The sequence below is a fragment of the Pangasianodon hypophthalmus genome, chromosome 3 (assembly GCF_027358585.1).
Source record: "Pangasianodon hypophthalmus isolate fPanHyp1 chromosome 3, fPanHyp1.pri, whole genome shotgun sequence".
Lineage (NCBI taxonomy): Eukaryota > Metazoa > Chordata > Actinopteri > Siluriformes > Pangasiidae > Pangasianodon > Pangasianodon hypophthalmus.
In genome coordinates, this window is record NC_069712.1 from 28,458,054 (window position 1) to 28,470,431 (window position 12,378).

At 39.4% G+C, this 12,378-nt stretch overlaps 1 protein-coding gene across 4 annotated transcripts in view; it reads right to left on the bottom strand.

Annotated features, from left to right (window-relative positions):
- Positions 1–2,756: 2,756 nt before the first annotated feature.
- Positions 2,757–12,378, bottom strand: part of myom2b (myomesin 2b) — a 31,680-nt gene continuing 22,058 nt past the window's right edge. The window contains exons 26-37 of one of the 4 annotated variants that reach the window (XM_053232638.1): positions 12,281–12,343; positions 11,788–11,855; positions 11,449–11,562; positions 9,732–9,819; positions 9,599–9,637; positions 8,224–8,329; positions 7,506–7,669; positions 6,810–6,846; positions 6,629–6,651; positions 6,476–6,531; positions 3,239–3,698; positions 2,757–2,920 (exon numbers count right to left, since the gene is read on the bottom strand). In XM_053232638.1, the coding sequence (XP_053088613.1) occupies positions 3,285–3,698; positions 6,476–6,531; positions 6,629–6,651; positions 6,810–6,846; positions 7,506–7,669; positions 8,224–8,329; positions 9,599–9,637; positions 9,732–9,819; positions 11,449–11,562; positions 11,788–11,855; positions 12,281–12,343 (1,172 nt within the window). In that variant the 3' untranslated portion in view covers positions 2,757–2,920; positions 3,239–3,284. Of the gene's footprint in view, positions 3,699–6,475; positions 6,532–6,628; positions 6,652–6,809; positions 6,847–7,505; positions 7,670–8,223; positions 8,330–9,598; positions 9,638–9,731; positions 9,820–11,448; positions 11,563–11,787; positions 11,856–12,280; positions 12,344–12,378 lie in introns of all 4 variants that reach the window. The other 3 variants (XM_053232636.1, XM_053232637.1, XM_026939399.3) reach the window with 3 other exon arrangements.

The window sequence follows — 12,378 nt, forward strand, 5'->3', positions numbered from 1 at the left end:
TGAATTATCTGGCATGTGCCAAGTCCTTGGGCTCCAATCTCTATTTATCATATCCATGTTCTATCTTAAAAAATGAAAAATGTGTTTAAAAAATGAGCAAAAATAATACAAAATTATACAATTTCCTATGATGGAAACGATACCATAGTTATGAACTTGACACACTGCTGAAGTGGAAGAAATGGATTACTGGGTAACAATCTGTAAATTTACGTGAATATTAAACTCTATACAGGAATTTATACATGACATTTATATCTAACCAAAAGTGTTTTTAATCTACGTGCATAGAAAATGTCTAGTATCTTCAGGAAAAAAAATTAAATAAACATGCAGTAAGGAATAACAAACACTGGGGTGGCATAATATGGCGCATAATACGTGAAGCACGTCCCAAAGTGTGTTTTTCCTCTTATACCACAACGATTAGATTTGATGCCAGTGATTATGAATGAATGACACGTTGTGCTTTTTAACTGTTTTCAGTTATGTTTAAAGTTATAAAGCACTGATACTGGAGACTCCTTCCATAAATGTTCAAAAAACCCATCTCCTAACAGGAAGCCTCTCCAATTTTTCTTTATTATGTAATAGTATGTTTCTTCAATCCATTTTTTATTAGTCTTAGATTATGTACAGCATTTGCCACAGGAATCCCTGTGTTTGAGCTGTTACTATAGAAACAGTACTGAATTAGAACGAGTGCATTAATATAAACCTTTCATTTATGTTACAGCTGGAATCACGGTGTGCTGTTAGAAAATTAATGAATCCACACCTTCTGATTGGAGAATTCAACAGTGCTGTAGTGTCATACTAAAATAAAACATTGCCATGACGTCTTTTTATACATCTTTAATTTTCCTGATTGATAGGAATATCTTTTTAAAGAAAGTTTATATTCCTTTTAAAAGTATATATTTATAAATGGATATTATTACGTGGAAAATCTCACAAAAAATATTTGTAGCTCAGAGATAATATACTGAATCATAGCCATGATTAAGTTTAGAAGAAAGACAGCAGGCAATACAGCAGCATAAGCTGGCTCTGCATGGTTCATTCAAAACCAACACGGCTTCAGATGCACAAATTGCTCAGGCTGTCTGAACAAGCAGATGGGACAAGGAATGGGTTTTAAACTGCTCTTGACTATACACAAGTACTGTAATTCATTTTGTGCTTCTGGATGTTTCTGTTCTATTCCTTGTGGTGAAAACTGGCAGATCCTCAAAGCACTTATATCCATTGAAGGATTAGCTGTGAGTGTAAATGTCTGGTGCACTCAGCAGTGGGACCATTAGCGGACATTTTGGCCCACCCCATCAAATGCCAACCAATCACTCTGCTGTTCCTTTCAGGTTTGCTCTAATGCTCTAATGATTTCTGGTTACTGTCTGTGCAGAGTTTCTCCAGTTCTCACCGTGTCTTCTTGGGTTTCCTGGGTGTATTTCTGCCTCACACCCAGATGTGTGAGGACAAAAGACAACAAAAAAATATATATATTCTCAATCTTGTGTGTCCAAAGTTTTGACTGGTAGTATATTTTCCTGAGAATACATTTGTAAACTTTCAGAAAATGTGGGGAAAAAGGAAGCAAGTCATATTCTTTTAATTTTGCAGTGTTGAACTTGTATACACAAACACCAAAAACCTCCCACTCTGTGACCGAGCCCCACCAAATACACAATCTTCTAGAGCTGAGGCTGTGTAGGTTATATTTCATGCTGTCATACTTGCTGTAACACTTGGACAGAGTCTGGTTTCGACAGGAGATTTCTGACTCATCCAGTGACTTAGTGTATTTGGTGTGGTATTTTGCCCACATTTTGCTCCCGGTTCTGTGATCCACCTTCCCACAGCAAATCAATGTGTAAAAATTGAGCCCCATAATTTGGTGTCAGAGTGGTTTCTCCCATCAGTGAAGCATGTTTTCCATTGATGCACCAGTGCCACCATGTGGTTATCTATTTTGCAGTGTTACACACTCCGTTTCACACTGTCCTACAAGCAACAATAGTTTTGAGTGCTGCAATCTGTTACAGACCGTGGGATCTCGCCCAAGTAAGTGTGCAAACACAATCAATATTTTTCCATAGGGTGAAATGATACATCATGAGGTGACATCTTGTAAACATGCTGGGGGGGGGAGAGTGTAGGATTTATGGATTGCCTGAGTTTCCATAGAAACATGACTTCTAAGCAAATCATTTCCAGTGATTAAATATGCACGATTTAATTAAAAGTCAAATTCAAAATCTAAACAACCTCAATTTTCACTACATTTTAATTATTTTAATCAAATTCCCATTGAAGTGCAATGACTGCTTGAGCAGTTTCATCATTAAAATGAGAAGGCTAGAAAAGAAACTATTTTTACTTCATATTATATCTGAAATGGTTAATCATCTTGTGAAGGCAGAGAAAAAGGATAATGAAAAGCAAAGTGAGAGCAAGGCAAAAATTAATGTATTTCCTGCTAAAGAGATCTATGACAGTAAGACTCAACTAAACTTATTCTACATTCCTAAAAATATGTGATGCAAATCAACATCATAGACTGAACCTGGAACAAGGCTCCGGTCCACACAAGACATTCCATATACATGAAGTGCGTGGAAGATCTTGTGAGTGGGTAAGATGCTGATGCAATTCAAAAACGCTTGACTACTGTTATCGCTTTTGTGCATTCATGGACTGAACGTGTGTGTGTGTGTTTGTGTGCATGTCATAAAAGCAACACAAGCACAACACAGTGAAAATGATTACTACATCTTTTTTAATAACACAAATGCAGGCAGAAGGTCATGAAGGTGAGGAAAGGAGAGGACATAAGAGGAGAAGAGGTTTATCTGAAGTGCTGTAGCAGAAACCCAGCACTCTGTGGGCCATCCATCCAAATGCCTCAAGAGTCCACCACCTGACTGAAAGTGCAGCTTTTAAAAAATAGAGATAAATAGAATAAACATCAAAACACTGGCCATTTTTCACCAAAGGACCTCCAGGCAGAGGCAGCCAAATCCATTAGAAACCCATACTGCTTAAGGAAGCCAGATGCCAAACAGTTTAGCACTTGATTTTGTAGGCTGTGGAAAAGGAATCTAATATAACCTGACCCGCAAACCCCCCTAAATTTTTGCTCTTTATTTACTTTACTCAATTCATTAGAGCCCATAAATCCAAACAATGTCAATGATGAAAAATGGCATTTTTTTTTTTAATATAACTTTCAATATACCATTATTCTGTTTTCTGCTGCTTCTTTTTGTCCAGAACAGGACAGCTTACTTCCTCCGGGAAGGAACTGGGGACTTCATGCCAGTTGATTTGACACCTGTGGTCTTGGCAGGTGCAGGAGCAGGGGTGGGGCTAGACGCCTTGGGGGTAGGGAGTACAATCGGCTGAGTTGGGGGCAATATTTTCTTGGGTGCAGGTGAGGGTTTGATGTCAGGGATCTTGTCGCCATGCTTGTAGACACTGACAATGACATCCGCTGACTCGCCACCATATCTGTTCTGCACACACATGGTAAACTTGCCCGAGTCATCTAGGCTCACGCCCTTGATGGTGAGGCTGGCGAACTTGCTTGAGTCCAGCGAGATTACATACTGGTCGCCTGGCTCCACCTCCTGGTCATTCTTGAACCAGGTGATCTGTGGTTTTGGGTCACCACATACTGTGCAGGTCAGGCTCAGGGTCTACGCAGAACCAAAAAAAAAAAAAGAGGATCTTTTTAAACCATCTATGCCAGAGAAACACTCAGGGTTGTAGTCTGCAGCAAAATACACAGGAGCTAAACGATTTTGCGCTTTAATCATCAGATCAGCTTTTAAATCAGATCTTTGTAGTCAGTGTAGAACTTGCTTGGATAATACTGGGATAATACTGGGATAATGTGGCCTATCTTTCTCTTTCAGGTAAGGTCACAGTCTGCATTCTGAACTAGCTGAAATTTGATTAAAGAGCCAGTAGGGCAGCCAGCCAGCAACACATTGCCATAGTCCATGGCTAATGGCTTTTTCCAATATTAATCTCCATTTAAAGTAAGGTTTGAGTCTTGGTGCAACATGTCCATCCAACTTCTCACATTTTCAAACATAGGAGCCATTATACAACACATTTTAGGCGGAAATTGATGATAAAATAAATATTCCACCTCAACTGCATTCATTATACCTGTGACTGTATTTCCCATTCTCCGTGAATGATTGAGAAGTTATGGATGTGTGCAAAGCATGCTGAAAAATATCAGACCCAATGTACGTAAAAATCTATACAGAGTGAAACTCCCCCTAATCACCTGTCTGGCACTGAGAGGCTGCTTGGGTGTACAGTCTGGACTAGAAAGAAATCAGCCCCAGCATTCTTTCTTCATGCTATTCTGTGTATTTGTTAACAGTAAATAATCTGATGTGGAGGTCAAAAATGAAGGACAGTGTGTTTATACTGTATACAGTATACTATATTAATAACAACAACCATTATTCAGTTTTCCTAAAGGCAAAGCAGTGTGTTTAGCCTATTTATGGTAAATAGACTTTTCTGAATATTTTCTTCTTTTCAGAAGAATTTTCTAGTAAAAATTCTGCTACAACATGTAACCGACACTCAACTTGTGCTCTCACTAACAGGTATAAACAAGGTTGCTCATTTGGACTCATAATGCTCCTGTGGCTATAATAATGGACCTGCTCCAGCAAGACCTTGGGATCTCTTTAACAATGACCATCTTACCCACTCTCTAGCTTTAAGGGAGCTCTCATTAGAGCACTGTCCATTGTAAGAGCCCTGCTAATGTCCCACGTGGTAGCTGCTTGCCTTTTAATGGGACCTAACAGCTATGGACTTACTGCATTCACTTGTTGTTAAAGAAATAGAGAGAAAGGGAGAGAGAGAAAGAGGGAGAGAGAGAGAGAGAGAGGGAGGGAGAGAAAGTGCTTGACATTTCCACTGTTGTCTATTCAGATGGATCCACTGAATAGACAACATTCCTTGCAGCATCCTCAGCAGTGGATTACAAGGCCGGAGACAATGAAGGAGTATCATCCAACCCCCAAGCACACGTTATTCATAATGAAAAGAGGAGATGATCCTCTGGCTTGTTCACACACCACCACACACCATTCGGGATCACTACAAAACTGCCCTGTGGTGTCTAGGATCACTAATGCAATCGCATCATTACCATGGGGGCCAAATTAATGATCTGCAAAATGCAGAACAAAATTCACCACTACCCAGTACAAGCTGTGCTGATTTTTTTCAGTGTTGTTTTTCTCCAAATCCAAACCATTTCAATGCCCAAACAAATGTGTGTACACACCTTTCAGTGACAGCTCATCCATTGGGGCAGGTGGGGCACCATGTATAGCAGCATTAATCTTCATAAAGTTCATTAATCTTACATAAAAACTTTTTACATTACATCAAAATATTAATAACATCTTTTGAGTGACCAACAGTGTAAAACAAATTGCTATTTGACAGATATAAATTAATGTTCTGTTGATTTCCTGGCCTCTATAGATGTTGCATAATGGTGGGGAACTGCTCTAACTGCCCCATTTAGCATTATTTTTTTCACCAATGGTCAAAATGGAAACTGCAGCAAGTGCTAAAAGAGGTCGATTGGGGAAGGAATCCTGCTGCCTCATGTGTGCTCTATGAACACTTTCAGTGTGGGAGGAACAGAGGACAACGCAGTTAATGACAGGGTTGCCAGGGTTGTGATATTTATGAATATTTGGGCTAGTTTAAAAATATTCTGCAGCTGGCAGGATCTTGTTTTATAGCAAATAATCGTAATTAAATGTAATAAATTTCTGCAAACCAAGGTAAAGTGTATGTGCAGACAGCGTGTCTATGCTGTACAGAACCACTTCTATTGTACGATATTGCTGCAAAGATTGGGGTAGGGCAAGACAGATTAAGGAGTGGGTAATGTCTGTACATCAGAAATACAAATGCACCACAGTGACCTTGTTTTCACACAAAGGCTGAGAAAATGAAGCAAAATGTGTCTCCCTTTTCCAATGTCTGATTTTTTTTTTTGGCTAGTTTCATGTTATCTGTGTGGTTTTTGAGATGTAGTTGAGCTGGAAATTTTGCTCCAACCTGGCAACGCTAGTTAATGCTATTACCTTGTCTGTGTGTGCCTTGTGCACTGACAAGGGTGATGGGAAACACACTTGCTGGGCTGAACACAGTTGAACAAAGATACATCTAAAACTGTGCTAAACAAGCTGCTAGACTGTATGCTAGATGACCCAGTGTTGTCAACTCTCAACTGCCTATTACGGGTTTACTGTAAATATTCGTTAGATAGTAGTGAGTGTGATAACCTCTTAACTTAACTTTGTTTGAGGCTATGTCATTATTAATGTAGTCCTGCCCCACAAAAATCTATGCTCACAAGCCTTTGCTGATGTCTTTAGTGTTTATGTTATGGTACACCAAAGCAGAGATGATGCCAAACCTTCTTTTCCATGATGGTTGCAACATCAGGCAGACCGCCAATGACTTTACCACGATCTGAAAATACAAACGTTGCACCCCAGTCAGACTGAAGGATGTAATTATATCAATAAAAGAAGCTGTGACAAGCGCCGACTTGAATGAGTGTACTCACTCTTTTCAGCATATGCTTCCGCTCTGAAAAGCAACAGAAGAATGGCGTTGTTAGCAGGCTCATTAGCACACACGCTAATATTTTATCCACACACTGACATGCGCCACACATGCTCTGCATTTCTAAACATTGAAGGGAAGACAAGAGAAGCAAGCAGCCTCCCAAGTGATGATTATCTTACTTGAGTTTCTGGAACTCTGCATAGGCATTGTCATAGACTAGAAGGGTGGATAAAAGGCAGAAAGAAGACAAATGTTAAGCACAGACCAAATGAGACATGAGAAAGAGAAAAACAATTCAACATTAGAACCCTCTAAGGGACAGCATAGAAAAAAATGATCTCTCATTATTTTAATAGCTATGTTTTGCTGAATTGCAAGGTACTGCTTTTTTTCTAATTAATTACTGGCTTTGCTCTACTGATTGAAAGTGCTCTCGGGCAGCACATGCGACAGTTTGCAGACTAACTGCTGCCGAAGCCAGTATCTGCACCTTTGATATGTTGTTACCAGTACCTCACTACTGGAATTACCCAATTACATCACTGGTCAGTACCACTATGGCACTATGGCAGATTTTTAAAAACGGCTCTTGAGATCAGAAAACCTGCCAGATCCTTGGGCAATACCAGCAATAGAGCTGGCCGATTTCCATTTAAGCCCATTCGACGGAGTGCTATTTTGCAAATGCATCATGTTTATTCAGAGATCAAATAGGGTGCACAGTCAAAACCTTTCTCCCAAATATGTTTTTAATTAGACCTTTGCCTGTGCCTAGAAGACTGCACTGAGAATGCTGCACTGAGAATGCTATAATCCATACGAAATTTTTATTTTTAAGGATTAAGAAAAGACAATCGGTTAGGAGCTTTTCTTACCTTGTCCAGACAGTTCAAGGGTGCGAGTGTACATCTTCTCAGTGTCTGTCATCACAAAGGTATAGACTCCTTTGTCCTTTTCAGTGGGTTCGACTATCTCTAGACTGGCCATGGCTGGGGTGCCACCAACACGCATCCTTTCAGATGCAGTAATTTTAGCGTCCCTGTTAAATATAAATAAATAAATATGAAGTTGTCGCATTGCTACTATGACCTTTGTAAACGGTGATAATACAGTACATTATACACAGAGTAGTGTATTGGTGAGCAGTTTGCTTTTCCAATCATTTTCTTATAGAAATTTACTAGTATTTTAGATATTCAGTTCATACAGGTACAAGAATGCCTGTGTTTACACGATGAGCTAAGGAAGAAGATTCACCTCATGTGTTAGTATTCTGCATGCTTCCAGTTTGCACCTCAGGGCTAAAGCATTAGTTAACTGTAAATCTGATAGATTTGATTTGTATTGACAGTCACACAGGTCTCTTGTCACTTGGCCCTGCTAATTTCCCATTGTTCAATAATCGTTTTCTCACGCCGCACACTAAAGCAACACAATTATAGACAAAAATCTCCAAATCGTGTTTACATGCAGGGCCGCCGTCATGCTCGGAGGTGTGAGCAGGCATGCATATCTCATTTCCATGGCTATTTCCATCATTCTATTCAGGAAGTTCCCTTCTCGAGAGGGAATGGAGGGAGAAAATAAGCATACCTGTGCAACCAGTGGATCTTCATTTCCTCTGTGTAATATTTCATATGGCACTGCAGCATGATGCCCTCAGCAGTGCATTGGATCACCAACTCGGACGCGCTGGACCCTGTTCAAGTCAAAAGACACTTCCTCAAACTTAAGTCAGACTGTGGGTTTTCTCTGTTACAGAACACATGAGCTCTTGGTTGAGGTGCTCTGTGGGGTTTTGGGGGAGAGTAACTGGTGATTGGTTTGGGAAAAGGGGATTAGTGCTGGGATGTTGGAAGACATGCATTACTCCCACAAGGCAGAAATACAGCTAATGAGTGGCTCAGGGTGATTCGGCCAAAAAGCTAGCCCACTATTTCTAACTAGCTAGTCATACATAACACATAATAAACTATCATGTCTGGTCGCTTATGATGTGTGTATTTTTATTCACTCCATTTGTGTTTTCTGTATATTTTATTGTCTAATTTGTGTATTGTGTTCTCCAGCCTGTCAACAACGCTAGACACAAATGATATAAACCAGACTGAAATACAAAAATACAGTGAGACACACCAACACCTTCAGCTAGACACTATTTGGCTAGCAAGGTGGATAAAATCGTCTGAATGTCTTTCTTTAGATTCTCAACAACATACACAATTAATGCATTACCTGTTCATCTTTCAGTCACGCCCGTTTGATTTGTTTACACGCTCACATGCTTACTCTTTCTCTCCCCTTATTGGTTGTCGCCTCTTCTTTTGTGTACCTGACGTTGAGGTATGATGGCATTTGACGCATCTGAGCTGTCATATGATGTATTCATACTAATTTTCCTCTGATTCTGACCCAAGACCCCTGACAAAGCACTGAGTGTCAATTACAATTACAGGAGAAGCATGACTCACAGCAGCATAGGAACATCATATTTTTTCCTCCCCTGACTAAATAATCATGTTTTTCTTTTCATTTTCAACAAAAAGCAAAACAATTGGGTGGGAACACAGAGACAATGTCAAGCAGGTATATATAAATTTCAGTCTTTGTGTGCAGTGTGTTAGTACAGACTGAAAGAATCATCTTCTTTTACAGATGTACTCTTGTTCAGAGGGTTGACATTTAGCTGGACTGCGTAAGCAGCAAAGGTTTCTATATATTCAGCTGCTCTTCATCATGAGTCAGCAGCCGTCCTGCATCCATGCTAAAGATGATGTGTGGGAAATCATAAAAAGCTTAATTGTAGTTCTGATTCTGTTTAAGATAGTGCTGATCTTTGTATCTACTGAGTGAAATCTGGTCGATCTGACATCGATCTTTGGTTACATACTGAATGCTGACTAGCTTTAGAGAAGTAAAATGAGCAGCACAGACCACAGACATGCTGAAATGCTAATGTGATACATACCAGCAATACGTGAGAGCTCGCTAATGATGTTGTCAAAGACTGCAGGTAAGAGAAAAGGTAAATAAAGGAGATGGGTTTTTTAGTGCACAAATATTTGCTAAACTGCAACAATCCGAGATGAGTGCGCTATTACCTTTCCCAGAAATATCAACGTGAGACTCGTCTTGTCCTCTGCCATCACTGATAGTTGCTTTGTACACACCCACATCCTTCTTGGAGAACTGGGGGCAGAAATTCAGAACACAATGTTTGCTGAAACAGGCCACTTGAGTATGTTTTCTGTGGGCTGCTCATTCAACACAGTTCGTTTATGCAGTATTATACGTTCTTTTCCCATTACTGGGACTTCAAAATGAAGTGTTAGGCAGCGGTGGTTGGGTGAGCGGGGGTTAAAAACATCCACTGCCGGAACTACTAAAGTGTCTGATTATTGCTAAAGCACAAACCTCCTTTCAACGTCTGCTCTGAGCCCATGTCTTTGTAAAGGAAGTGATCATAATTAGCTTTGGAACTGCGTCCTGCTCCCTGATGTTGTATAATTATGTAATTGACCACAACGTCTACAATCTAGTGTACATTCCCATAAGGACATTTATGTTTAATTACTCGTTAACTCACTCGCTTTAAAAGCCTGAATTAACATTTTGCTGTATTTTACAATGTTACATATGTTAAGAGAAAGCATGATGACTATGTCAAGATAGTCATATCTTCTAGTAACTAGAGACAAGCAGGGAATTTTTAAATGTCATATCAGAACAGCAGACCTTTACAGTGATGCCAGTGCCTAAAATAATCAGAATAATCAAATCAAATCAAATCAAATCAAAATAATCTGTTGTTAGGAATAAGAAGACAATATACTGTAGTTTGGTGCACTGGTGGACCTATGGTGCAACTGTCCAAGTTAGGGATGTAACTGAATGCAAATACATTATTCAGAATAAACAGATAATATGTACAAATACAACTACAGATATGAATAGGAGGCGCACTATATGTTTTTGGTTTTATTTTTTTAAGAAAACTTGCCAGAAATGTTCACAGGGCATCTGGCTGTGACTAGAACAACAAGGGTCTAGGGACTCAAACAAAAAAGTTATGTGAGAGGAAGGTTTTAGTTTCTTGTGGTCCATCGGTCAGATATAAAGGTTGCAAGACAAAGAAAGACAACATTTATGACTATGAATGTGAGGCACTGCAAAATGCACTTGCAAGGTTCATTCTTTCATTCTTAGTAACTGCCTGGTTTAAATTATTCTGCTAGTTTGTTTATATTTTGGGAAACAGAACCAACAATCTGTATACAGATATGAATATTTGGAGTACTAAACAGATACAGATACACATCTAAGCTAAACATTATTTCTCCATCATGAAATCCTATGTCCTTGGTTCAACAATTTTCTTTTCATCTTCAACTTACTTTCTCCTGTTCATCATATTTTCTCCTGAGAGTAACAAAAACTTCTATTCACGCAATTACACAGCTCATGTAAGTTATTACTATGAGCATCTGTAACATAACCGACATAAGAGCTTTGAATGCGATCTGCTGTGAAACATAAATCGACATGTTCATTATTATAAAACTAAAAGACTGCAAAAAATTTGATTAACCTCCACAAACAATGGGAACATAAAACTTATGAAGGAAGCTAAAATCCTTACCAATTCAGCAGGAATAAATGAATCATGCAATTATTCCATACAGATTACAATGTGCACTATGTTGTGCACTTTAATGACATCTGTTGCTGCTCAAGTTGCACTGTTATTGCAGCAGTTCTGTTTTATTGGCTAACAGAACAGTAACGCATTGCTATTTTTTTAGGAATCCAAGATCTCACCAGAGGCAGGGGGAGTTTGCAGACTCCAGAGCTCAGGTCAGCAGGGACATCGGGTATCACCTCCAAATCGTTCTTAAACCAGTGGAATACAGACTCTTTCTTCAGATTATCCACCTGAGGAGAGGAGAGGAGAGGAGACACGTCAGGTGGTGGGCAGCGATGAACAAGCCAGCCTGAAATATTGCTGTTCAATGCACCTCTGAACACCAAGCCACCACAATGATATCTTTATGACTGAGCCGAATAAAGCCTGACACATTAGTCATTCGGACTGGCACTGACAATAAACGCAGACCATTTGTTTGAGGTGTGTTGAGGCACAAACGTGGCTTCACTTGCCTTGCAGATGAGGCTGACACTGGCATCTTCCCCAACATGAACAGACAGGAACTGGCTAAAATGAGGTCCTAGCAAAAGGGGATTATTGGCAGTTGATGAAGCAATCACACCAGCAATCAAAAATGAGCAGATTTACATCTGAAAGATGATAAATGCATCCACCTGGCTTCTTATGAGTAGAATAACACCATCTATCCACGTCTATAAATACGTCCTGTAACAACTAATTCAGACTTAAATTTACCTAATATATTTTTGGGCAGGTATAAACAAAAGTAGTAACTTCCAGTTTAACCCACTTTGAGGGTTTAAATCTGAATACTGATACAGATATATTTGGAGCACTATACAGATACATATACAAAATCCATTAGTGTCATTGCATTACAGCCATAGTTTATAGGTTGTAGGTATGGTACATAAAAAAATAAATTGAGGGTGTGTATTAATAAACCACAGATTAATATTTCTAACGCTTCTCTTTGATTTATACCTTCTTTCACACGGATGTACTCCCGCCTCTGATATTCAGCCTCAGCCAGAGCTGCCTTGAAAGCTGGAGTAAAAAAGAAGCTAGGGTTAAGGGTCTGC